The following is a 25,375-nucleotide window of genomic DNA, read 5'->3' on the forward strand; positions in this document are numbered from 1 at the left end:
ACACACGCGTCACGCACCAGAGGTGTGGACTCGAGTCATGTGACTTGGACTCGAGTCAGACTCGAGTCATGAATTTGATGACTTGCGACTCGACTTGGACTTGCATAACAATGACTTTGTCCCACCTCTGAGATGTGGACTCGAGTCATGTGACTTGGACTCGAGTCAGACTCGAGTCATGAATTTGATGACTTGCGACTCGACTTGGACTTGCATAACAATGACTTTGTCCCACCTCTGTCACGCACACACACACACACGCGTCACGCACACACACACACGCGCGTGTGCACACACGTGCACACGCACACACGTGTACACACGTGCACACACGTGTGTATTCGCACACACCTCAACGGACTGTAGGGGCAAGTGCTGTTAGCGAGCACCTATGAAGGCCGGCACGGCACGCGATGGAGTGGGTGGCCAACACCACGCCCAGCCGCCTTTGTCTCCCCTAGTGGAAATGTTTTTGCGCACGGCTACTCATTTGAGGCTGAGTCGACCTAGGGGAGGCCCATGACCGGTTCAGATAATCGTCGCTGATGTTGGCCGTGAGTGGGAATCGGTGCTTGGGTCGCCAGGATCGCATCGTAGCGCGCTGACCGCTACGCTACCGCTCCCCACACGCATTGACAAGAACACCACACATACACTGAAGGTACAGACACTGACAATTACACTCACTGACCAGTACATGCGGACACTAATACACACATACACTGAACAACGTGTATGTGTGTGTATACGTTGAACTTCTTTCGCACCGTACGCAGCCAACCGTGCTAATGGGAGGTGGCACGGTTCACTCCGTGTCGCCTTCACCGACTTGTTGTGTCGCCTGCTTAGAGGAACACGCGCACACGGGCAAGTCCAAGCACTTACAAACAACAACAAGCGCCATTGGCCACTAAGTGGCGGTGACGTCACCACGACGCTTGTGCCAGGCTAGGAGCACTTTGAGGCCACGTGAAGTGTCGAACGCCCGCTGGCAGGAGGTCACGGGGCAGACCCTGCAGGTGCCACGGGTCGACTGGCTTAAGATGACTGCTGGCCCCCTACTGTGTCAACTTGCTGTGCTTTAGCCACCCGGCGCTCTGTTCGTTGTTGTGAGCGTCGCTCCTCCGCCCTCCGTTGTTGCTGCTGGAGGGCAACTGCCTCCAACTGCCCAGTAGCAGTAGCAACAACATCCTTAAAACACAAACTAACGCACAGACACACAAGGAGCACACACTGACACGAATACAGACACACAAGGAGCACACACTGACACGAATACAGACAGAACGAGGACATGCTCACATTGGCGAGCACACTGAGATGCACATCCTGACAAGCAAAGACATGGAAGCACTAACACGCACACACATCATTCATGCACATACATTGCATGTATTCAATCATTCCTCTTTGCAACATTATACTAATATATCTCGTTTTATTGTGTATATATGTCCTTAATTATGAATAAATCGACAGAAACAGGATAACACACATACACCTCCAAGCACACTCCACAGACTACAATGCATCGCACACTTTGAATGACCTAACCACGCAAAGCCCTCTGCATCCACGTAGTCGCCAAACTAAAGAGAGGAGGTGTTTTATAACAGGTGAATTTAAAGTTTAACCACATACAAGAGCTCCTGAGGCCACTTCGTATAATTACACAGCTTGGTTAACGATGCCAATATTAGGGAGAACGTTTGGCACATAAATAATTTCCCCATCTCTTTGAGGGCACTGCATTCCCTGGGAGGCAAACTTTGTGTTCTAAGTTTGTGTGATACACCTCACCAAAATACTTCAGGGACCCCTTTTTGTTATGTGGGCGAAGCCGTATCGATTTTTTTTGTTTGTTTTTGGGAAAGACACGGGGTATTTGATGGAAAACTGCTGTGCATCTCAATTGGTTTCCACTGCGGTGGAAAGTTACGTGTTCACCCCAGCCTCAATCCCACGCGCGATGGAGGAGGATGGAGGAGGAGGAGGATGGAGGAGGAGGGGAGGGAGACATTCTAGAATCTAGAACAAGCGACGTGTGGCGTTATCGCAGCAGCAGTTGCCGGTGCTGCTGGAGGTGTCGATGATGATGATGACGACGACCCTTTGCGTCTTACTTGTTTACCCAGGAAGATTTCGGTGTGTGCAGCCCCAACTCTCGTACGCGTTGCAAACGCACAAATATGAATAAATGTTTGTTTACCGAGTGTCGAGTTTGCGTTGTGTGTGGTGGTCAACATAGCCTGCAAGTCTGCGGCTTGCGTGCTTACACAATGCTAGCCCGGTAAGCACCGTGGGGGCCCGCGGGAATCACCGCCCAACCCGCGATAGCGAAATGCAGAGAAGGGCTCGGTTCAATAACGACCATGCAAATGAGTTTACACGCAAACTAATTATGATGCTAGATTGACCACGAAGGCATTTGACGGCACAGTACATTTTATTGGGTCACCGGCATCGTTGCGTGGGTTGTGGTGTTGGCGCTAGACGATGCAATTCAGGATCCGAGGATAATTTATCTTAATTTTACGCAAAAAAACTAAATGATAACAGGAAGCAAGGAAGACAACGTCGCGACCAGAATGCCGCGTGGCCAAAAATGATGTGTACCAAAACAATTCTTGACAGATATCGGAAGGTGATTATTTTGTTGAGCGAATTTTTTTTTACAAATCATAATTTAAGTGATCCCATCCCTTGACTTTATTGCTAATACGTTTTTTTTTCCATACAGCCATAAATGCAAATGATGCTAAATACACGTTCTAGATGTGACAATATATTTCAGTGCCCCCCTATCCCAAGTGAGCTATGTTGTTGTTGGTATCCCCACACCTCAACCTGTGCCCGCACCTGCCTCCTCTCTTGACACACACAAAGACAAAGATCCCCCCTATAGTCTTCACAGACTCTTGGGGCAAGTGCAGTTAGCGAGCACCTATGAAGCCCGGCACGGCACACAAAAGGGGTGGGTCGCCAACACCACGCCCGGCCGCCTTTGTCTCCCCAGTGGCGATGTTTTTAACACAACGCACCATGTACTCATTTTGTGGCTGGGTCGCCGAGTTCGTAGCGCAGCGCGCTGACAGCTCCACCACCGCTCCCCACGCGCTGTCCAACAACATCGCGGAGCATGGAGGCTAGACAAGGCAGGAGCCTTGAGAGACTCTGCTCCAGCCACCCACCGCCCCATCCCTCCCAATGTCCCCCCCTCTACAGCACACACCAGCCTGCTTCCACCATCGCCCCTCCCGTCACGCCCTATTATCCCTTGCAATATCCCTTCCCCTTACCCTCCATTATATTTTCTGTTCTCCCCCCACCACCCCCCCTCCATCTGCCTCCCCTCACCCAAGCCATTATCCCCTTCCAATTCATGCTGTTGCCCCCCCCTTCCTCTATCCCTTACTGTCCTCACCTTATCCTCCATTATCCCCCATGCTCTCCCCTCTTCCTCCCCTATGCTAATGCTATTGTATATAGACACAGCACTGTACAAATAACACGTGTAGACTGATGCTGATAGGGTCCTCCTTTGTAGTAGTGTGTGCAGCACACCACTGCGCGTAGATGTAAGACGTGCAGCATCTTAGGTGCGAAGGTTCTCGGCATTGTGCAGACCACCAATTCAAAAGAACTGCCACGTGTGGCCATTTCTTCATTTAGACGACCAACCTTAACAAAAAATTGATACGTGGCAATCCACCTCTGCACAGTTTGTTGTGGTGGGTGCCTCACAATAACCTGCTTAACATTGTAGTGCCGGAAATAATCGCTGATTTTTTTTTTTACCAACGCAACGAAGTAAGAGAGAATGTCAACGCTCGTCCTACTATAGCCACACATCACAGCACACTAACTCACTGGAACGAAACACCAACAGCCTACACACTTGTGACCACGTCCTCTAATACGCTGGCTACGGAGTCAATGTATATTTTGTGATTTAGTTGGAATGAATTGGAGAAGAAGGTGCCAGACAAACCTCTCCGGCTATTCATTCAGCAGCCACTCGCATCTCTTGAGCTCATGGCAGAGGTGGCGAAATCTTGGTTTGCCATTTCAACTCCCATTGTGTTGGGTATAGAAAGGTCTCGGGTAATTTCACAAATGTGGCAACTCATTAAGACTGCAAAGCATCACAGTGCATGCAACATAGTTATTGACATTACCATTCCGCTCAATATATGCCACACTAATCTGATTTTACAAGCGAATCAATTCTAGTCGCGTGTAAGTAAAAATGTATGGCCATTGTCATTTGTTTCACTGCCAAAGCAGTACCAACATTTTGGCTATTCGCCTTTCATACCTTCTGGTTACACCAGCCCACAGGGGATTATTGTGTCCGTCCGTCGTGCATCCAAAAATGGGAGGGGTGGGGCTTGGTGGAGAGGGGAGGGTGGGGTGTGGCTGGGTGGGGAGGGTGGGGCTGGGTGGGGAGGGTGGGGAGGGTGGGGCTGGGTGGAGAGGGGCTTGGTCACCCCGTGGTGCCCTTATAAAACTCAACGTTTAACCGACTCACGCCGGCTTGTGCCCGCCGGCTTGTGCCTGCCCTCAGTCGGACATATTTGCAGAATACACCACGCCGCCGTTGACCCTGGCCATTGACCGAGCAACCCAACGTTCCTACCAGCTCCTTCCGCAGGAATGTGTTTATTTTTACCCCCATGTATGTCTAACTGAATACCGCGCTTTATATGTCTATAAGAAGTCTTATATACAATGGTGTGTAAACTTCATCGCACCTGCATTATTGCATGGGCAGCAGTTTCATCTGCACTGCACCAGGTCTCGATGTCCTGTAATGCAGCATACGGCATCTTCGGGTCGAAAATAAATAAAACGATGTTGCACCTTGTACAGAGGGCTTGCTTGCCTCGTGTCTCCCATGTGTATCTCTAGAAAATGTAAGACCAATTAAAATATTTGGCCAACGGAATCGTACGCTGAATACATTTCGGGGGATTCCTGGTGTGACGTTCCAGTATTGCGATGCCATGCGCAGTACGTTGCGTGTGATGCGGCATGAATGTTTCATGCTTTTATCTTAGTTTTTTGACATGCACAGCTCTTTTGTCTATCTACTGCTGGATGATGGCCTTCCCACACCATGCGGGTCATGGGGGATATTTGACAATGTCACCATCCTGGTCATTCTGGAAGGTGGGGAGCATGGACGTTGGAGCATAGGGCAGTACAACAATTAACTTTGCTGCACCGACCTATGCTGACAACATTAGCCCTCCAGAAGCCTATAACACCTGTTATGCATGGCAGTCCCCCATCCAAGCACTATCCAGGTTCAAACCAGCTTAGCTTCTATGGTCTGATAAGATTTGTCACGTTCCGGATAACTTGGTCCTAGGCAACGTATTGGTTATACCTTTAATACAAAGTTAATATGGGTTATGTAATGACTGGAGTCTCCAGTGCACAGGTATCATTTCCTGGGCTTGAAATTCCCCTGAGACAAAGGGACAGCAAGGACCCAGTTGGCCACTTGGACGTTTGGGTGCGGTGGGCCAGGTCACGCACATTCAGGATCCCACTTTGCTAAGTCACATACGCTTCCCCGTTGCACAGGTTTTATTGCGCCCTTAGAATTTCCCACAGAGATCTGCAGAGGGGATAGATGGGGTGAGCGGGCCGCTGTGGCTGGGCGGTATTGCCTCACTTCAGGCAGCTGTTTGTGTAAGCAATATTTGCTGAATGATTGAAACGATATGATGGATACTCATGTTGTGAACAAGAAGAGTTCTACGATATTGAATAATGGCCACATTTATACATATTTTATACACCACCCTATGCTGGGGTCGATTGGTGAGGGGGGAGTGGTGGTGCAGCGAGTAGCGCACTGCACAATGAACTTGGTGACCTGCGGTCGATTCCCAGCCACGGCTAATATCAGTGGTCAGTGATATCGAAACTGGTCCTGGGCCACCGCGTCATGACTTTCTACTGACCAGCATGGTGAAGTATGGTCAAAAGACCCCTGTGAACCCCTGATTTTTTTTGAGTTATCAATTGTTGTTGGACATGATTGTCTGCTGTTTCGCTGCACATATTGGGAGCTTCCTCGGTACATTAATGGAGCACATTCATCCAACAGTGGATTGCCAAAGGCCTGAAGCTTAAGTGGGGTATAATGTTCGTGGAATCATTTCATGTACCTCAGTTATTAGCTCGGTCATTGCGTTTGTGAGGCGCGATATAAAGTGTTGATCTTCTCAGAACGAAAATATCGTTCGGTAAACAAGGACTGCATTACCTGCACCTGATGTTCTGTGTGAAGAGAAGGTGGTTGTTTTTTTTGTTATCAGGTTTGGAGTTGATTATACAATATGTTCATCGGGTTTTTTTCTCACTAGCATTGTTAACGACAGTTCCCTTGTGTTTGTGCAGCAAATGTAGCAAGCAGGAATCATGGATTACCTATAAAATATAATATTAAGTCAGTTTTTGTCAATTTTGAAATAATTAAAATGCTAGGCTTTTACGCTGTTGAACATCAGACCAATCTATCAAAGGGTTGCCCCAAATTTCGAGACGCAAACCAGAGTTTGGAGTTGTTGCAAATATTCCAGTGTTGTGGCTGTGAGGGCAAAACACGTTTGCTACTTAAATATTTCCAAAGACGTGTTATAATATCCATGCATGTGAATGCTTTAAAAAAAAAAATTATTGGAACTTCATAGAGCTGTTGCTCACAGTAATGTTTATTTTGTATTTTTGTCTTTCAGTAAAGAAAGCAAAGCTTTCGGGACCACCAGGTAAGCTGATGCATTCCAGCCGTCATGTGTTACCCCACACAACAGATTTCTACCATTTAAAATGTTTTTTCTTACGTCTTATATGACAGTAAAAGTGACATGGCTGTCATCTTTAACTGTAATCTGACCATCATGCATTCTTATTCATATTCTTGCTTCTTTCGGTAAAGTCACGTACATAGAAATATATATAATTAAATGAAAAAAATCATGTATTCTCTTTTATTGACCACCTTAGAGTTGAAAAGTTTGAGTAGAATAGCATTTTTTATCAGTTTTCCCATAATTACTTTTTCTTGGAATACACTGCCGTGCTGGGGATTTGCAGCACACCACAATGTGTCAGCTGGGTAAACATATTTCTAAATTAGGAGTTCCATATACATGTGGTTGGTGTCTGTGGGGACTTTATAGTGTCTGGTTTCAAGGTCCGCCAAAGGCATGGGTGGGGGGGGCTCGTTTTGGTCCTTGAGTGCAAGGAGTGCTTAAAATCCCGCTCTATTGTGTTTGGTCATATAGTTAACATGCAATAGGATATCTGAATGAAACCGAACAAGATGAGTGGAATGTATGTTATCCTCCTTTTGTGGAAAGCTCACGGATGGTGGCACAGTGGTTAGCGCACTTTTCTCTTAACCTACCGACCTGTGTTTCATTCTCAGCCACGGCTAACAGTGGAGAATGATTTCTGAATCAGTCCTGAGTGATTGATCCACGCTGACCATCTTGTACGAGTAGACAGACAAAAACTACAAAGGACTCGATCAATCTCAAGAATTATTTGATGGAAATTTACAAACAAAATGTCGAATGTGATTGTCGGGTAAAAATGTCTAGCCACTCCTTGCTAGCCACGGTTGAGAATTGAACTCGGGTGATCAGGTTCATGGTGCAGTTTACGAACCACTTGCAGTCTTGTTTTAATTTCTCACTCTATGTCGCCATTGCACATGTGTGCAATACAGGAGGCAAGATAATGCTTGTTGTGGGTGACGTCGTCTACCTTGCGTATCATTTCTTGCGTCAGAATTCCAAGTATTGTGTTGACAAACGTCACGAATGCATCGCGGCATCAGCGACAGTGTTTCACAGACGCACAGGGTAGCTGAAGTTTAGGTAAATGTCACGTTATTGTTCCTGGATATTCAAAGCACCTCATGCGTGACGCCTGCCACGTCACGCGCATGACGTCATCGTCATAATCCCCAGCTGTTGTTTATCCATTGCTGTGTGAAGGCCTCTTCACGATGTCATCATCCCTCATGGCTCTGCTGTACCGCAATCCATTTCACTCCTGCACGTGGACTGATTTCATCGTTCCATCTCTGTGGTGGGCATCTTCTTTGGTGTGTTTCCTCCTCTGGCTGCCATTCTATCACCAGCCTAATCTGCCAGCCATTAAACACAGTGATGTATCTTTCCCAAGCCACACTACATTTTCTAAGCAGTTCACGTAATACCTCTAATTTGCATTTTTATCGGCAATCCGTGTGTTCCCGTTTCTAAGTGTAACTCCGAACGTGTCTCGTGACATCATAATTCCCATTCACTCCCTCGTGTCTCGTGACGTCATCGCGCCCTCTCCTCAGAACCACATCCCAATGTCGCGTGACATCATTACGCCTCTCATCACCTCCCCAGTGTCTCTTAACGTTATCAGCCCTCTCCTCCAACTCACCAGTGCCGCGTGATGTCATCACCCCCCCTGTCTCAGCCTCACCCAAATTTCGTGTGACGTTTATCAACCCCTTGTCCTCACCACTCCCGCGTATCTTGCTGTCATCACTTCCTCTCCTACACCTCACCAATGTCGCATGATGCAATAACCCGGCCCCCCTCCACCCTTGCCCCCCACCTACCCATTACAGTGCCAGGCCCCCCTCCTCCACAGTATGACACAGTGTGGGGGAGAGCTGGTCAACAAACAGCTTCGGGCCCCCGTTCGCCCCCTGCCGCCGCAGAACGCATTCGATCGATCGGCTTTCGATCGCTATGCGAACATTTTGCTCGTTTTGCGAACAGATTGGTCGAGATTCAAATTTCTCGTCATAGCGGTTTCTCGTAGAAAGAACGCTCTTTAAGCGAGACACGCATGTACAGAATTTGTTGAATCACCAAAAATCATACATCTACTTGTCTTTGGAAGCCATGGTACTGGTATATGTTTTAATGTCAGTCCTATTACGTATTTAATAAATTTTAATCGTTAAGTAAGATGCAATTAAGTTTCAAGCCTGATGGTTTATTACAAACTTTCCTTTTTAGCCAACGGATAAGTATGGTAGAGTAAATTACCAATTCATTGCCAGATCCTAAAGTTAACTGTTGACTAAATACAGTGCAATAGAATGACTTGAAAAAAGGCCTTTAAGAGATAAATGTTGCTGTAGTCACGTTATATTGATCTCCGCTGACTTTGATGATCTATTAATGAGGTCATTGCCGTCTATTCAATACACAGAGCTTGTTTATATTGGTTTTTATTGTGCCGGGAATTGGGGACATTTCCAGCAAGTCCGTCTGTGTAAATTGTGGACTTGGGGGAATTTCAGAGCCGTTGCAAGGACTATGCTTCACGTCATGTGCCACCTACAAATACTGCAGCCACATATTCCTCTTCCAGCATGGCTTGCTTTGTGCCGAGAAATATAATGCAGCCAAAGCTCTGTAATTAAAATAATTGATGCATTCAATAAGCCTCCTCCTTTAGTTACGCAATGCACAATCACACATGAAATATTAATAGATTTTTTTTCTTGCTAAAATCGGCAGCAGCCTTGGCGGGCCACCTGACCCAGTGTTGTAGCAGCAATCTATGTTTTGTATGACACCTTAACAGCTTTGAACGGTGTGGTGAAATAATAATTGAAAGTTATTTAAAATTCCAGTAAATATTTTTTTACAATAACGACAAACGTTAAATACTGCAGTCCGTAACGTTGCGCAATGCTCCTCTCCCAGAGTGTGTGGCGATAACGCGCACCGCATGCGTTCCCGATGGGAATCGAGCGTGCACTCGTGCCCGGGATGTGAATGTTGAAAGGGCCATCGACCCACATGTAGCCAATAAGAGGGCATTATTTAGAATAATACAGTAATGATATTAACATATCCTTTTTACACAGTGTAATTTATGCAATCATCACAACGCGGTTGCAATCTGCAAACGCACAGGCGCATACATTAAGATGTTTTCAGCCAATTAATGAGCGCTAATGCGTGCGGTTATAGAATGCTCATGTGGCACCGCCACAGATACTCATGTATTTACATACGCATTATCCATTCTCACTCTATTCGTCACAGATTAGTCATCGTGCAATATGTGCCCACTTTATTAATATTGATTATCCACCTGCGAACCATTATAAATCTACGACAGTATTGCCAACGCTATGTAGTTGAAACGAGTGAGTAATAAATCATGTAAATTCACATCCATTGTTGTCAGTCCACTGTAAGATGAGGGCCTCTCTCCCCACGCCTTGCGGGTCATGGGGGTTACCCGACCACCCTTCATCATGCTGGTCACTGTGGGTTGCTGAAGCTGGGGAGCCTAGGTATTGGAGCATGTACAGTACAACCAATGGCAGAGCCAGGATTTCCAGGTAGTGGGGGCAGCCCTTCCAGCAATGAAAATGAGTTGTTAGTAAGGACTTGTCCCTTGCTTTTTATCCGACGCGTGTGCGGCGATGGCGCAGCCATCGATCGAGGGTCGAATTCGAACCGCGTTGTGTGATCGGCATCGTGAATGCCTTCAGGGAAGTCGTGTACTGTGTACGCAATTGTGCACAATTCTGTGAGTCACTTATAACTGCTTTGCCATTACTTATTGCCAATTATGGACTCAAACTATTGTCCTATCATCTCGTAGAGTCCCTGGCATATAATAATATGCTACACAGTGGTAGTGGGGGTCGCAAAATGCCTATTTATTACTAATGAACCCCAATGATCCGATCGAAATTAGGAATTTCGATCGGATCATTGCAGGGTCACGTGCCCCCCCTCCCCCTCCCCACTGGCTCCGCCAGTGAGTACAACAATAGATACTTTTTTTACAGTGCCCTATGCTGACAAAGTAACCCTGCAGGAGCGTACAACACCTGTTTTATGCATGGTGATTCCCCATCCATGCATTGTCCAGGCTAAAACCTGCTTGGCTTCCCAGATACGACCGCGGTGGGGTGCATTCCAGGTGATTTGGTCATGGACGGATCATAGGTTGAGTGTACTGCCTCACCATCTGAGGCCTGAGATATGAAATGTGGATGCTGCGCATAATAATCGAATAAACATTAGTGCCTCATCTACGAAGCGGAATTCTTAGATGCTAAACGGCAGGTAAAAGAGAGCACTGTGGATACTGGGAAGAATCACACATTGGCCTGACCCTACGGACGTTCTTTTGGGGTAATTTTCCCAAAATGTATTCTGATCGTACGATCGGTGTCATGTCACAGAATGAAGTGTCCTTTCCGATCTCTTAGTAGGGCGCTGCAACCCTTTGCATTGCAGAATGGCTCACAGAAGCAAATATGACAGAGCTACCTCTTAAATTCCTCCGAGTGACCGCTGGTCAACACGCAGTAGAGGGGGCAGAACTTTCACCCTCACTATGCATATGAGAATGATGTTCTTCACATGACGGGAAAACTGATATTTTAATTCTCATAGTTGGAATTTAGCCGAATTAATGGCGATCCAAATTTAACGTGATTGTATTTTAGTGTAGTCATCGTTGACTGAGCTCAGACCATCATCTCACTATGCTTGAGGACCCTGATTAATTGCAGCCACCTTGCCTGGATTTGAACTATGGACATCAGGGATGCCAGGAGTCATAAATAAGTGGACTATAGTTCATAAACGTTTAACAGTACTGTACAGTGGTTTTATGCATGTGTTGTTGTGATTACAGTGTTTTTCTTCTCTGAAGCCATTTGTGAGCCTTTTACTTGGAAGGGCGTGGTACAACCCCAACCATGGCCTCTCTACAGTCAGCTGTTGTTGTTCGTGCCATTGTTTTCTGCACGTGTCCTTTCCAACTGCATTTGAAGCAAGTCTGGTCAGTTGGCATGGCAGGTTGCGAGTTTTAATCCTGGTCGTGGGGTGACTCAGTCCATCGATCCAGGAGGGTCAATACTATAAGTTCCACTTTGTGGTGAATTCAGCATTGGTTGACTATTGGAAAAACTTGTCCCAGCCACAGGAATGTGGAATTTCCTCCACTGGCTCATGGCTGTAAATAGGAGATGAGCACTGCAGCAGTGCTCATTTGAGCAGGAATTCACTTTGACGTTGAATGTCCCTTGAAATAGAGGCGTATAACTCAGTTTGGGTCTCACCTTCACAGTAAGAACGACAAAGTATATCAGGTGTTAGTTCTTATGTATCAATATTGGAATATCGAACTACAAATATACGCAAGATTTTAAATCCACAATGTGTTGGATATTTGCTTTACAACTTGTTCGGCGTTGACCAACCTGGAAATGATTTCCCTGCTTTTGAATTAAAATGTTCCCGATTATTTAACTTCTACCATTCACAGATATTCTCATGAAGGGAATATATTGGTCCACAAAGTGTCGTCTACGTATTTATTTCAATATACCACGCACTGTACAGTATTTCCAACTGACAGATGAGGAAAGACAAAATGGTGTAACGTGTTTACGTTCATTTACAGCGGAAATTTATCTATCTGCCTCGCATCCTGAAAACACGTTTCCTTTTGCTTATTTGATAAAGGCACATCTTACAAATGTCCCTTAATTGAATAAGGTACAATTTACAAATGTATCTAGGTTTGTTAACCTTATTTTCCACTGACGCATGCGTACGACTAAGGTTGTTTGGGAATATAATGACGCACGGACATGGATTGCTGGGTTGATGTTCATTGATGAAAGACGTAGAGGATTATGACTTAAAGTTATTTTTAAATGAGCCTTTCACATGGAACACAACCTGGTTCTGTCCATCGCCTGCTCGCTCCCAACTTGACCTTTACTAATGAGTTACTTAACATGAACGCTGTGATCGGGTGGCGCACTGCAAAGTGAGCCTTCAATTATTTACGTCGCAAACCAAACTACAACTCATTGCGTGCGAGTTGTGAATGGGAGCCCTAAATGTCAGATTATCACATACCTGCTTCTGAAGACATTTTCTGCAGTAATTGGTTATGAAAAATGTTTAACCCTTTGCAATATGGATTTTAGGATTTTTCGGAGTCAATGTTTTTATGAGTCATCTAGTGAAGAACAAAGCAATGCTCTTTGGTGGTTATTCCCAGCTGTGCATTGACTTTTGAGGTAGCCCTGAGTTACACATTCCAAATTGGTGAATTAACATCCTGGTAGTGTGTCGATTCAACCTATCATCAACCAATGTATAAAATGAGGACCACTTTGTAAAAAGTCTTCAGCGGTTGTTTTATGGGTGGACAGGCACCTGCCTTAGGAATGTGAAGTTCCTGCTGACTCGGCACTGCCAATTTGGAGGAGTGCCACCCACCGCTATGTCAACATGAGGATACTTGGACACTTGAAAATGTTTGGACTTTGGTGCGGTGGTACAAGATATACCTGACGTTAGCCCAACCATGTATGTCCAGGCTATATTTTCCCATGCCACATTTTAGTTTCAGTAACATGTACGTTATTTAAGCAAAACTACTGTAATACAACCTTTCAGTTTAGAACGTGGCCGCATTCATGATCTCGTGGTATTTTTGGTCAAGTATATTTTTTTACATCTGACCCAAAAACCTATATTATGAATAATATTGGTCGCGAAAGCCTACGTGTTAAATTGATCCACACAAATTTCGATTTAAAGCTTTCGTGACTGCAGGGATTCATCTTCTTGGTTCTTTCGGTAAAGTCACGTAGAAGGGAAATAATAAAATAATTCTCACGACGTTTCGGACGGTTGCTTGCGTTGTGGCCGAAACGTCGTGAGAATTATTTTATAATGTTTTTAAAATTATTTTATTATTTCCCTTCTACGTGACTTTACCGAAAGAACCAAGAAGGTTGATCCACACACTTTGCAGTTCTGGTAAAACACACGCGAACTGTACACTCATGTTACACACGTCCGCTTTGCAGCAAGCTTTCTACATTGTGTGTATCAGTGAATACACAGTATTTTTTTACGAACAGAGATAAACTATTTTTAACCTGGATTTAGTTTTGGTTACCTGTACTGTATTGTACTTAATGTTGACCCTGCAAAAAGGGCATTGTGGCTTCAAATGGGTGTCACTTGGATATACTGTAAAGGCAAACTATCAGTGGGGCATTGCACCAAAAGGAATTGATTTTGTCAGTTGGGTACTATTGAGGGGAGTGGCTTTTAGTGGGTGCAGCCACAAGCTTTTAAGTGAATTATAAAATATATCTTAAATTATTTAGCAGTGTATGTTGGGCACAATGAACATCACTGACCTCATTCTCCTCACAATCCAGGATATTTGTCCTGCTCTTTGTAGATTTCCTGTTTTTTGTTATCACATTTAGGAGTGTTTAGAAGCAAGGCATTGCATGGCTGGTGTAACAATTCCACTCATTGCTGCTACCCGAGTCACTCGATCAGGGTGGAGTGAGTGAATTAAATTCTGAATTGTGTTCTTACACACGTTTATCACTGGTTGAACGTGGTTGAATGTCGCTGTTGGGAGTCACAGCTCTGCTTTTCATCGCTAAATAATGAATTAAGTAGGCATAAACATTAAATATCATAGACCCATTTTGGCAGTATCAAGATAATTAATTAAAAAAGCATATTTGTCTGCATTTTACCACGAGTATGTGGTTAAATGCAGATTTTATGCCTTGTCATAGGTATCTATTTGGCGTTTAAACATATTCACACCTGTATTTATGCCGTAAAGTAAAGGCACATAAGTGGTGTGCAAGCACAACCAACAAACAAACACTCTCAACATATTCATCAATAGCGCTGTGGTCTTAAAATAAAAAAAATATGTCATGTGACTTTTGGACAATGACCATTCCTCATGGCACCATCTGTGTGCTATAAGGAAAGGCATTGTTATCATTATTGTTATTGTAGTGGGTTCCAGAGGTGCACACTCGAACTTGGAGGCAACACGTTTTTCTTAGCTAGCCCGGGCCAAAAAAATATTTCAAAACTACTCTTAAAATTCTAACAGCAGTGCATACTGACTGTGGTGGTACCTGCTATGATTACAGCAGTGCATACCGACTGTGGTGGTACTTGCTCTCACTACAGTAGTACATGCTGACTCTATAGCAGTATTTATGGACTCTATAGCACAAAGTACTCACCTGACAGAGTGGCGTGGTGAGGCCTAGTCCCGTGCAGAGCCTCCGGCCTCGCCTAGATTGTCCAGCCGGCCGAGGTGGCACCTTAGCAGGCTGGGGCTGGGCCTTCTACCCCTGACTCCCCCCCCCCCCCCCAGCCACGATCTCCCCGGCCGCTCTGCAGTAATATCTACGGCCTATAGTGGTAGCATCTGGCGACTGTATATATTAGTAACTGCACGCATCGGTGTGTGGGGGACATCACACAGTGAAGATTTAAGCTCAGCATTTAGTGTATTTTTTAAGCATTTTTAACGCGAAAGAAAATGTCCCCCTCCCACTAAGGCGTACGACTTGGCATGGGCCGTCCGTCCCACCAAAGGCGCGTGGGTTGGTATGGTCGCGCACGATCCATAAATAAATAAAGAGATAGCGCTAAAAAATCACACTAAATCGCTAATTAAACTTATTAAAAGTTGACGGATGGGAACAAGTAATAGCGCTTGCTCACAGCTGGGCTTACGGCGTGGTACCTGGCTATATTTATTTAACTGAAAACCCCACCGTTGGAGAGCCAAATCCTTTACATAAAGCCACAAACTGACAGACAATGTTTTACTTTTTTAGGTATAAAGTGGTTCTTAATACAACGGGGTAACCATATAATGACTTGACGGGATAATGATATAGGGTGGTAACCACCACGTGTAACTACATAACCACTCAACGGGATAATGACTTAAGGTGGTGACCACCCCGGTTAGCTACGTAACCACTCCACTGCTTGGCCCACGATGCCGTGCGTGAAGCCCGAAGACCGAAGATGTAGCTGGTGGATTCCATTCTCAGAGACGAACAGCCCAGATCGCTCTCAGGACTGGGCCTTTATCGGCTGCGGTGTGGCGACACCCCGCCCTTGGCCACGGCCCCTTCCAGATCCTTCTTGGAGACTCTGGGCCCACATCACGTGTCCCTCTCACCTCCTGTTTGGCCCTCGTTACTACCTCATCCGGTCACGTGCCTTCTCGGGTTCACCCGGACTACCATGTCCTCACCCGACCTCTCTCTCGCTGTCACCTGAACTATGCCCCCAAGGGGCCCTTCCGTTCCATACTCATCCTGGTGCTAGAGAGAGACTCCACAACTACAGTGCTGCCCTTCTCTCGGGACTGGCGCTACACCACAGAGACACTATACACGCCACTACATCATTATTATTATTATACGAATGTGTTGGGTTTTTATGTCAAAGGCAGCTGGAGTGTGAGTGTAAGTCAAGGCAAATGGAGTGTGATTGTAAGTCAAGGCAAATGGAGTATGGGTGTAAATTAAGGTTGCTGGAGTGTGATTGTAAGTCAATAAGAGTGTAAGGAGAAGCAACAATTGGTGGCTGACTGAGTGCTGGTCTGGTGCCTTTGCTTGCTGAGTTCAAAGTGATAGCTTCTGCGTTACGATGGCAACCCCTTTAATTTCCGTCTGTCACCCGTGTCGATCACATGCACGTCTTCATGGCAGGAAGCGGGCCGAAGGTGCCGACCTCCTTGGCATCCTTTTGCTGGGCGAGATTGGAATTGTAAGCCGTGGAATGGTTCATGCCAGTGGTCTGCAATGACCGCGTAACTTCTTTATTTCCTCCCCTCATTAGAGTACCCAATTTTCTCGTGTCTCCTCCCCCACATTTGGAAACTCCCTTATTTACAATGAGCGTCATATGACCTGTTGGTCTCGTTCCGCAGCACCCTCGTCAATCTTATTTTTACACCATCCTCTATTCTGCAGTCTATTTTAAAACCAACTCAATTGTAAAGGCGTATATATATAAACTAAAAACGGAACATCGGTATGAAGTTTTTAATGTTCATACGTTTTAGCGCTTGCAGCAATAAGGTCAAAATATTTTAAATGATTTTTTTATCCTACGTCGCGCAGTATCAAATTACAAACGATGATGAGTTACAGTCGCCGGTGAAAGCTGGGAGTTTTTCTTGTTTTTTCTTTATTCGTGTTGCCAAGCTTTGAGCCTTACATCCAAATTATGCTCTTGTCACTCTGGCAACAAGGCAGATTAAACTGCCGGCAGGGAGCCCTGGCAGTGATCCTACGGTTCGGCTCAACTGCTTTCTTACTGCGCAGGCTGTTTGATTGGTGTCTATCGTTTCACAGTTTTAGAATGTACGCGTATTTTAATACAGCACAGCTGCCATATGTTTTTTGTGTGCAAATTTTAATTAGCGCCTGCATCAATTCACGTTTCACTTGCAAGTGTTTAATCGGTGCTTCTACTACTACCTGCCATGACAAACGGTTTCACAAAATTGGTTATGAAAAATATATTTAGAGACATGCATGGTTTGAATTATATTGAGAGACACGAAGAGGGAAGCATGCATTAGAGAACACAGGCATGTTGGAAATATAATTAAATTGTGAAGAAAAACAAATGTGGGCTAATTCTAGATTTGAAGTTTTCGTGACTGCAAGGATCCATACTCTTTGGTTCTTTCGGTAAAGTCACGTAGATGAAAAAAATTTTAAATAACTAAATTAAATCACGACGTCTCGGAGGCAACACAAGCTTCCATCATCAGGTGGAACAGCCACAGCACTACAATTTTGCTGTGGCTGTTCCACCTGATGACGGAAGCTTGTGTTGCCTTCGAAACGTGATCTAATTTAGTTATTTTCATTCTATTATTATCTTTCATCTACGTGACTTTACCGAAAGAACCAAAAATGTGGGCTAGGGCAGGAGAAGTCACCCGACGTCACCATTCTTTTCTGATGGTCATTGAATAGTGACAGGGTGACAGCCAAGGAATGGGAACACGTGCGAGAGAGGACGTCCACAGGGGGAGATGGAGCGATGAAATCAGCTCGTGTGCGAGTGGTCAGTGGAATATTACATCACAGAACCATGAGGCATGGTGATGGAGACCATTCAGCAATGGATTGATTATGGGTGATGATAATGAAGAAGAATATTCCATGCAAACACTGAGTATAAACATTTGAGTATCATACATTTTGATCAATCAGGTAAGGGGGAGTGGTGAGACTGGTGATAAGAATAAGAAAACTCTTGAAAGTAATACTTTGCTTCAGATTATATAAAATGGTTCACGGGCTGTGACATGGCTACCCTGTGCCAATAACACATCGTACATGATCCTGTCATGAATATAAAATAACTCCAGACCACATTTTCTCAAATTTCTGTAAATTGCGTGGGCACATGGGAGCCATGTGCTCTTCTCCTACATTTGTTAGTGCAAGAGCTCAGACAAATGATGAGAGCTCTCTACGGTTTACGACACCGCGGATCGGAGTGAGTCCCAGGGCTTTCTTGAGCAACGTCTTTGTCTCGACACAACTTGTCATGGTGGGTAACATAGGGTTCCCATTAAAACTTCACGAATGTAGGCTACTTTGCGACCCAAATACGAAATAAAATAATCCTTAGCTAACGGTGCAGGAAAGGGTGCACCATTTGTGTTCACGTTGGATACAACCCTTTTTCCCCCTCTGTTGTCTTCTTCCAACGCGTTATCCAGTCGTGTGATCAACACCATGTCATGACGAGGAGAGAGATCCCGTTCGGAAAACCCACACATGTGATGCACTGCTCGTGCACTCTGCTGTCACGTTTCTTTCCTGTTGGGTCAAAGTGATTTTACTGTATCTATAATTCTCATAGCCAAGTTAAGTAAAAACAATAAACTAAACACGTGAAAACATGGTTTAATCATGTGTGGCTGCCCAGATCTCAGCCCGTTGGTGATATTGTACAGCAAATGAAGAGCAACTATTAGCAATGCTGGATCTGCACTCTGACCTTTGAGATACCTGGCCACCTCTGGATTTTGTGTTTGAAGGATGTACAGTGGTAGGTCTCAAAAGTAGGAATACATGCTAATGAGGGTCACATGAATGTAATTTTAAGTACCAAAATATAAGAATAGGGTTTTCCCGTTTTTTCTGGCAACAAAACTGAAACCTTTTTACAAGGAATCATGTCTGTATTAACCACAATACTTGTGGTCAGTATGCAAACAAAAAACACACTGATAATATAAGCATTGTCCTTGAAACTGATTGGTCCACACCAGAGACAGCTTTCTTTTGAGCCTCGTCTCAAACGGTGTTAGACCAGAGGACGCCAAAAGTCGTACAGCTCAAAAACAATGCCACTATCAGAGTAGTGAGAGCTCGAGGTGAGCATCTACATCATGGGGCCTCCTTTGCCAGTATCAAAATATAAGAATAGGGTTTTCCCCTTTTTATGGCAACAAAACTGAAACCTTTTACAAGGAATCATGTCTGCATTAACCACAATACTTGTGGTCAGAATGCAAAAAAAACATACTCTGATAATATATGCATTATCTTTTAAGCTGATTGGTCCACACACTACACAGTGTCATGGAAGGGACAGTGCTCCCCTGCAGAGAACCACATACAGCTCAATGATCACATTTATGTTATCAATTAATGATGACCGTCTAGGCTATCAAGTCAAAGGGTCACATCTCCGACAAAGCGTGGCCCTGAATGTCACATTGTTATTATAACAAAATCAGCGTGCCGAGGTGCTGCCCGTAGCCACACGGCGGTCCGTTCATTCCGCACCCAGACAATCTGGACATCTGGTGCCCATGTTCACTTGTGACTGATGGGTGGTGGGAGGTGTAAGGGAGTCTGCGGCATTGCACATCAAGACATCCATGAGTGTCGCTATCTTCGTTGCTATAATTTTACCGGCTCATTTCCCCCGCACTGGCCGGTACACAATGTTGCATCTCATGTGGCTGTACGAGGTCCTTGTTTTGTTGTTTGATATCGGACCTGCACGCGTCGTCGTCACATTGTCATGGTCCCTGTTTCAATAACGCGCTCTTGAGAGTTGGTTCAAAGTGGTGCGCAATATAAATATAAAGTATTTTTTAATTATTACAGTGGTATCGTTTTCTAAACTGAATTGTGTAAACCACCCACGATGTTGCATGCACACATATTAATTTGTAAAAAATATCAAAATATTGCCAAATAACATGACAACACCGTTATAATGAGCACCAGTTAAAGTAAGACCTGCGTCAAATACATAGTCATTATCTCTAGAAAGTAATTCCAGAAATCAATATAAATGAATGTTTTTATACTCAGGGATACTGGAAGGATAAATCTACCACAAGCTAAACAATCGAGAGAAATAAGATGATCATTTATGAACCGGTTTCTAGGCAGCGTAAACCAACTCTACAGCATTGCTAATGTGGCATGTCTGAACACAGTAAGTGGTTGTTGAGGGGATTGTCAAGGTTAACGTTCGGTATAAAGGGCTGGTACGTCTTGCCTGTGACCGTATTTGTATTCTGCGGGTAGATATATATAATACTGGGCGTGGAAGCCGCAGCACAGATCTTGACGTCGATTTGCGTGGACAGCAGTGTGGGTGCAATGGTCAATGCATTCCTACGCACAACTTACATCCGCTATTGTTAGGGTATTAACAAAACTGCCCTAACAGTCTCTACGGAAGGATTTAAAGCCGTATCCTCTAAACGGTTATTATTCGCTTTCGATTGATCAGACTCGGGAATAAAATGGGATATAATTTAAATCGTGTCCATGTTGAAGAGAGCGAGGTGTCACAGTGGGTCGTTAACGCTACGGTACTATGATGTGGTACCAGAGTTGGATTCCCAGCCACGGTTAACGTCAGTGGAGATTGATATCTCAACCGGTTCTGTGTGCTAACTCAGACTGACAGCATGGTAGAACATGTGTTTTAATAACTTCCATGACCCACACGGCATAAAAAGACCTTACTCCAGGAGTGAATTGAAAGAGGGCCGATTGTTTTTTTTCATTGTAACTTCTCTATGTGAAATTTACAAAGATTCTCTACTGTGATTTGTTTTTTAAACCCTCTCAAGATTCAATGTTCAGCCCACGTTAAACGTGGATGTTTCAGACGTCGTGTCAGGGGTGGCCAATGAGTGGTGATGAATGCTTACGTTGAACACGAGGAGCGAGTCAACTGCCCTGTATTGATGTGGGCCACGTCTAATGTCAACATTATTCAAAAGTCCGCCGGCCGTACATTTCGCACGGCGGCTAAATTAAGCACTTTTCTACTATTGCTTATGAGTGCATGAGGGCCAGGCAAGCCTGCTCCTGGAATAGGGTTATCGATCGGTGATGGGAATGAGGCCAGCTGTGTCAGATGTACAACGCGCGTGTGTATGTGTGTCACTGCGGATCAAACCGTCTGGGGTTGCGTTTAAGAGGTGTGTAGTCATTCATACGAGAGCGTTTAATAAAGCCATCGCCCTGTTTAATAGAAACAAGGAACTGGTTCCTTGGTTATAACCGTTTAGACCTTCAAATCTACGTGACTGAGCACGCTTGCACATTCTTTGTTGTCTTCCACATACCTGCGAATGTTTAGAATGCGCGTGACCCAACGTGAAATATTGCAACGGTTGAACAATGTCAACAGCGAGGATCAGGTTAGGTAAAAATAAAGAGCGGGTTTTTTTTGTATCGCCGTTTCTGACCGAAAAGCAAGATAGCGTCGTTTTGAGCTGAATGGCCTTCTTCATCAATTGTTGTGGCTCAGTGACTGACACAGCCTTAAACTGCGAGGCAGGATGGAGATTGGGTTGCAAACGTTAATACAATGCTAATCGTGTTAACTTCAACGGCTGTGAGATTTAGAATTAGGAAGGATGCAATAACAAGGTATGGAGCACGAACTCCATTGCCCTCGTTGATACACTGTTTCAATCTTGTGATGCTCTTGTATATGTAGGTAACCAACACAAATAACAGCCGCCATTGACCACCAAGTGGCGGTGACGTCACCACGGCTCTTGTGCCAGGCTAAGTGCACTTTGAGGCTACGTGAAGTGTTGAAGGCTCGCTGGCAGGAGGTCACGGGGCAGACCCAGGTGCCGTGGGTTGTACTGTAAATATATGCACACGTAGAACGCGTTTGTCAATCCACTGCTGGATGAGAGCCTCCCTCTGCTGTGTTCGTCGTGGGAAGGATTTGACTATACTTCATCACGCTGGTACGTCTTCATAGCAGATGAGAAGCATATAAGCAGGAGCATAGAAGTACTTTACAACAATGACATTTACTATACAGTACTGCCATTTGCTGCTGGCCACCACATAGCTACACATCCTATAACAACCTGTTATGCATGGTGGTCACCTATCCATGCATTATCCGGGCTCATACCTGCTTAGCTTCTGAGCTCTGATTTGGTATGCAGTAGGTCCTAGAAGCGGGAATACTGTATATATTAATAGAACCCTTGTATACCGCAGCATATTCTAACACATGGTAAGATGTACCTTATTCTCTATAAAGTGTGAACCTCTCACGTATGTATATTCACACTGATTCATGACATAATGCATTGTATTTATGTGTATACAACAACAACCGCCATTCGCCACTAAGTGGCGGTGACGTCACCACGACGCTTGTGCCAGGCCATGTGCACCTTGAGGCCACGTGAAGTGTCGAACGCCCGCTGGCAGGAGGTCACGGGGCAGACCCAGGTGCCACGGGTCGACTGACCGAGATGACCGAGATGACTGGCTGATGCACCACCTGTGCCCCCTACTGTACCAACTTGCTGTGCTTTAGCCACCCGGCGCTCCGCTCGTTGTTGTGAGCGTCGCTCCTCCGCCCTCCGTTGTTGTTGGAGGGCGACTGCCTCCAACTGCCCAGTAGCGTCCTTCACGAGCCTCCTCCACTGAGGCCGATCTTGACACCGCTGGTACCAGTCATCGGCAAGTCCACTCAGCTCCACATCCTCCTGTACCACATCACTCCATCTCTTCTCTAGCCCGTGCCGCGCCCGTTTAGCCCCCTCGATCCGGCCGAACAAAAGCTGTTTAGGCATGCGGTGGCTGGGCATGCGGGCTACATGACCCAGTATACAGGACAGTATTCACACACGGTCTACTACTATATGACGCAAGCGGTATACTACGCTAGAGGTCAAAGGTCACCCGTGCTCATGTACATTGATGATCCTGAGCCATTACTGTACCACCAATGTTTAGCCATGGCTGGGAATTGAATTCGAGTCGCCAGGTTCATCGTTCAGTACGGCAGTGCGTGTGCAATGGCCAATGCAGTCCAACACAAAGCTTAGCATCCACTGCACCAATGCTCCCCAGTATTTCCATGTGTATATTTAATGTGTGTATGGCGAGTAGTCGTGTAACGATTGGGTAGCACAATGCGGCAATTTAAGTTTTAATTCCTATCTATTTGGTGGGTTTTTTTGGTATGAAAACTCGTCCTGGGGCTCTCCTAGGTCAACTCGAACCTAACTGAGTACCTGGCGCAACGTGTAAAGATCAGTGGTGAGGAGACAAAAATGGATGGGGGGTGTGGTGCTTACCAGGTAGTTCCCTCGTTCATCATTCCAGCCTTAATAAGTGATCGCTAGAATCACCATGCCCTAACGGCCCATACGGTTATACGAAGGAACCTTCTTTTGTTTTGCGTGGGAGACAAAAAGGGAAGTTTATCCAGTGGTATCACAACTTTCTGGCAATCGTCATCGTCCTTCCCATGTCTGAGTGCTGTCTGCCTTCTGCAACACTGCAGGAAATTGCTTGCAAACGCCACTGCTAGCGTGAGAGTCTTTCCAGAGGCTCTAGAGAGCCCCTCTAAATGTTTTTTGGCCTACTATTCCACACATCCAAGAAGTCTTGAAAGAGGTGGAAATATCCAGTCTTACCCAACCATACATAAGCCGCTGCTCTGTGAGATCGAACCGATGAACTCTGGATTACAAGTCCAGTGTGATGACCATTGCACTGCGGCAGCCTCCCTATCTTCTGTGCAATGGCGTACTTACCATTTTGGTGGCTGAAGCCAGCAATATGCATTTAAATCAAGCTTAAGCTATAGTTTAATCTGCAGGGATGGTGTGATGCTGAGAAGTTAATGGTGCACAGTGTGTGAGATTGACTAAGCTGTGCAGTAATTAATAAATGAAGTTGACAATTCCCTTCTGTTTTTTTTAAGTGAGCATTTGTGCCCATTAATATGGTTGCTCGTTCTCTGTGTGTAATGTGCCGCCTGATGGTTCAATTAAAACCATTATGTTGAGTTGACAAGGAAAGATGTGTACATTTTTGCAAGCATGTCTTGCTCATCATGGTGTGTTTGAGCAGTGTATACATGAATATATTAAATATATCAAAAAATTGATCGGTATTTTTTGTTGTTGATTATTTATAAAATGTATAGTTTATCTATTATATAATAATTGTATGTATATGTACCATCGTGCAAATTACTTTTCAAAACTGTACATCGCGAACCAGATTAACTTTGTGTAAAAAATGGCACGAAACACAACACGAGGGACACGACGTAACACGATCCACGGCACGGAGGTAACCTGCACCAGGAACTCGGCGGCGCAGCAGCAAACACTGAAGCTCCTGACATCAGAGAAAGTCCAGGGGATAATAAAAACAATAACAACGGTTGATTGTATATGGCCCCCATTCATGCAAATAGCACCGCAAAGCACTGAACACGAGGAAACTTGTGCTTTGTGTTAACAACAGAGACAAGTTCCCGCAACAATCCACACCGTTGCTGTGCTCGTTATCTGGGCTGTCCTTTGGCCTTTTGCAGTGCTGCAGTTCTAATTGTGGAATCTGTGTGAACCATGATTTATTTCACGTTCCGTCTGCTCTGCGAGTGTCTGCGCTTGTGCTGATTTCCTGAACCGTGCCTGCACAGTGCCGAGCCGTGCCGCATCGCGTTCCGACAAATTTCGGTAGCTTCGACTCATCCTGTCTCCCACTCCGTCGCTCGCCACCCTCCCACTCCCTCACTCCCCTTCCAACCGCGGCCTTGCGTGTGACAGCTGGGACTGGGAATCGAAATCAGGTCCCTGGGTTCATAGCTGCCCGACTGCAACGGATAATAAATCTCAATGGGCTCTCACATGGTTAAATAGAGAATGTCAGTCACAGGAGAGGGGAGAGTGCACTTTCACTTGGGATGGAATCATAAGAAAGGTGCGGTGTGGTCAAAGAAGTGATCTTTAAAAGCACTCTTGTGAAATGTATGGTCAGGCACAGATAATCTGGTATCTGATTGGTTGAGCAGAACCAAGTTGGACTTGGGGGAATGGCCACTGGACTGACAGGCATTTGAACCTTTGACAGTCGGGTTCGGAAGGATGCCCGTGGTTTGGTTCACACGTGGGGAGGAGGCACGGCTTCCCTGGCTTTGTTCCACGC

At 45.3% G+C, this 25,375-nt stretch overlaps 1 protein-coding gene across 4 annotated transcripts in view; it reads left to right on the top strand.

The window, feature by feature from the left end:
- Positions 1 to 25,375, top strand: part of UNC13B (unc-13 homolog B) — a 174,870-nt gene that overhangs the window by 3,217 nt on the left and 146,278 nt on the right. For all 4 annotated transcript variants that reach the window (XM_078600220.1, XM_078600223.1, XM_078600221.1 and 1 more), the window contains exon 2: positions 6,753 to 6,782. In XM_078600220.1, coding sequence (XP_078456346.1) covers positions 6,753 to 6,782 — 30 coding nt within the window. The remainder of the gene's footprint in view (positions 1 to 6,752; positions 6,783 to 25,375) is intronic.

The sequence above is a fragment of the Lampetra planeri genome, chromosome 13 (genome assembly GCF_965212315.1).
Source record: "Lampetra planeri chromosome 13, kcLamPlan1.2.h2, whole genome shotgun sequence".
In the NCBI taxonomy this organism is placed as follows: domain Eukaryota; kingdom Metazoa; phylum Chordata; class Hyperoartia; order Petromyzontiformes; family Petromyzontidae; genus Lampetra; species Lampetra planeri.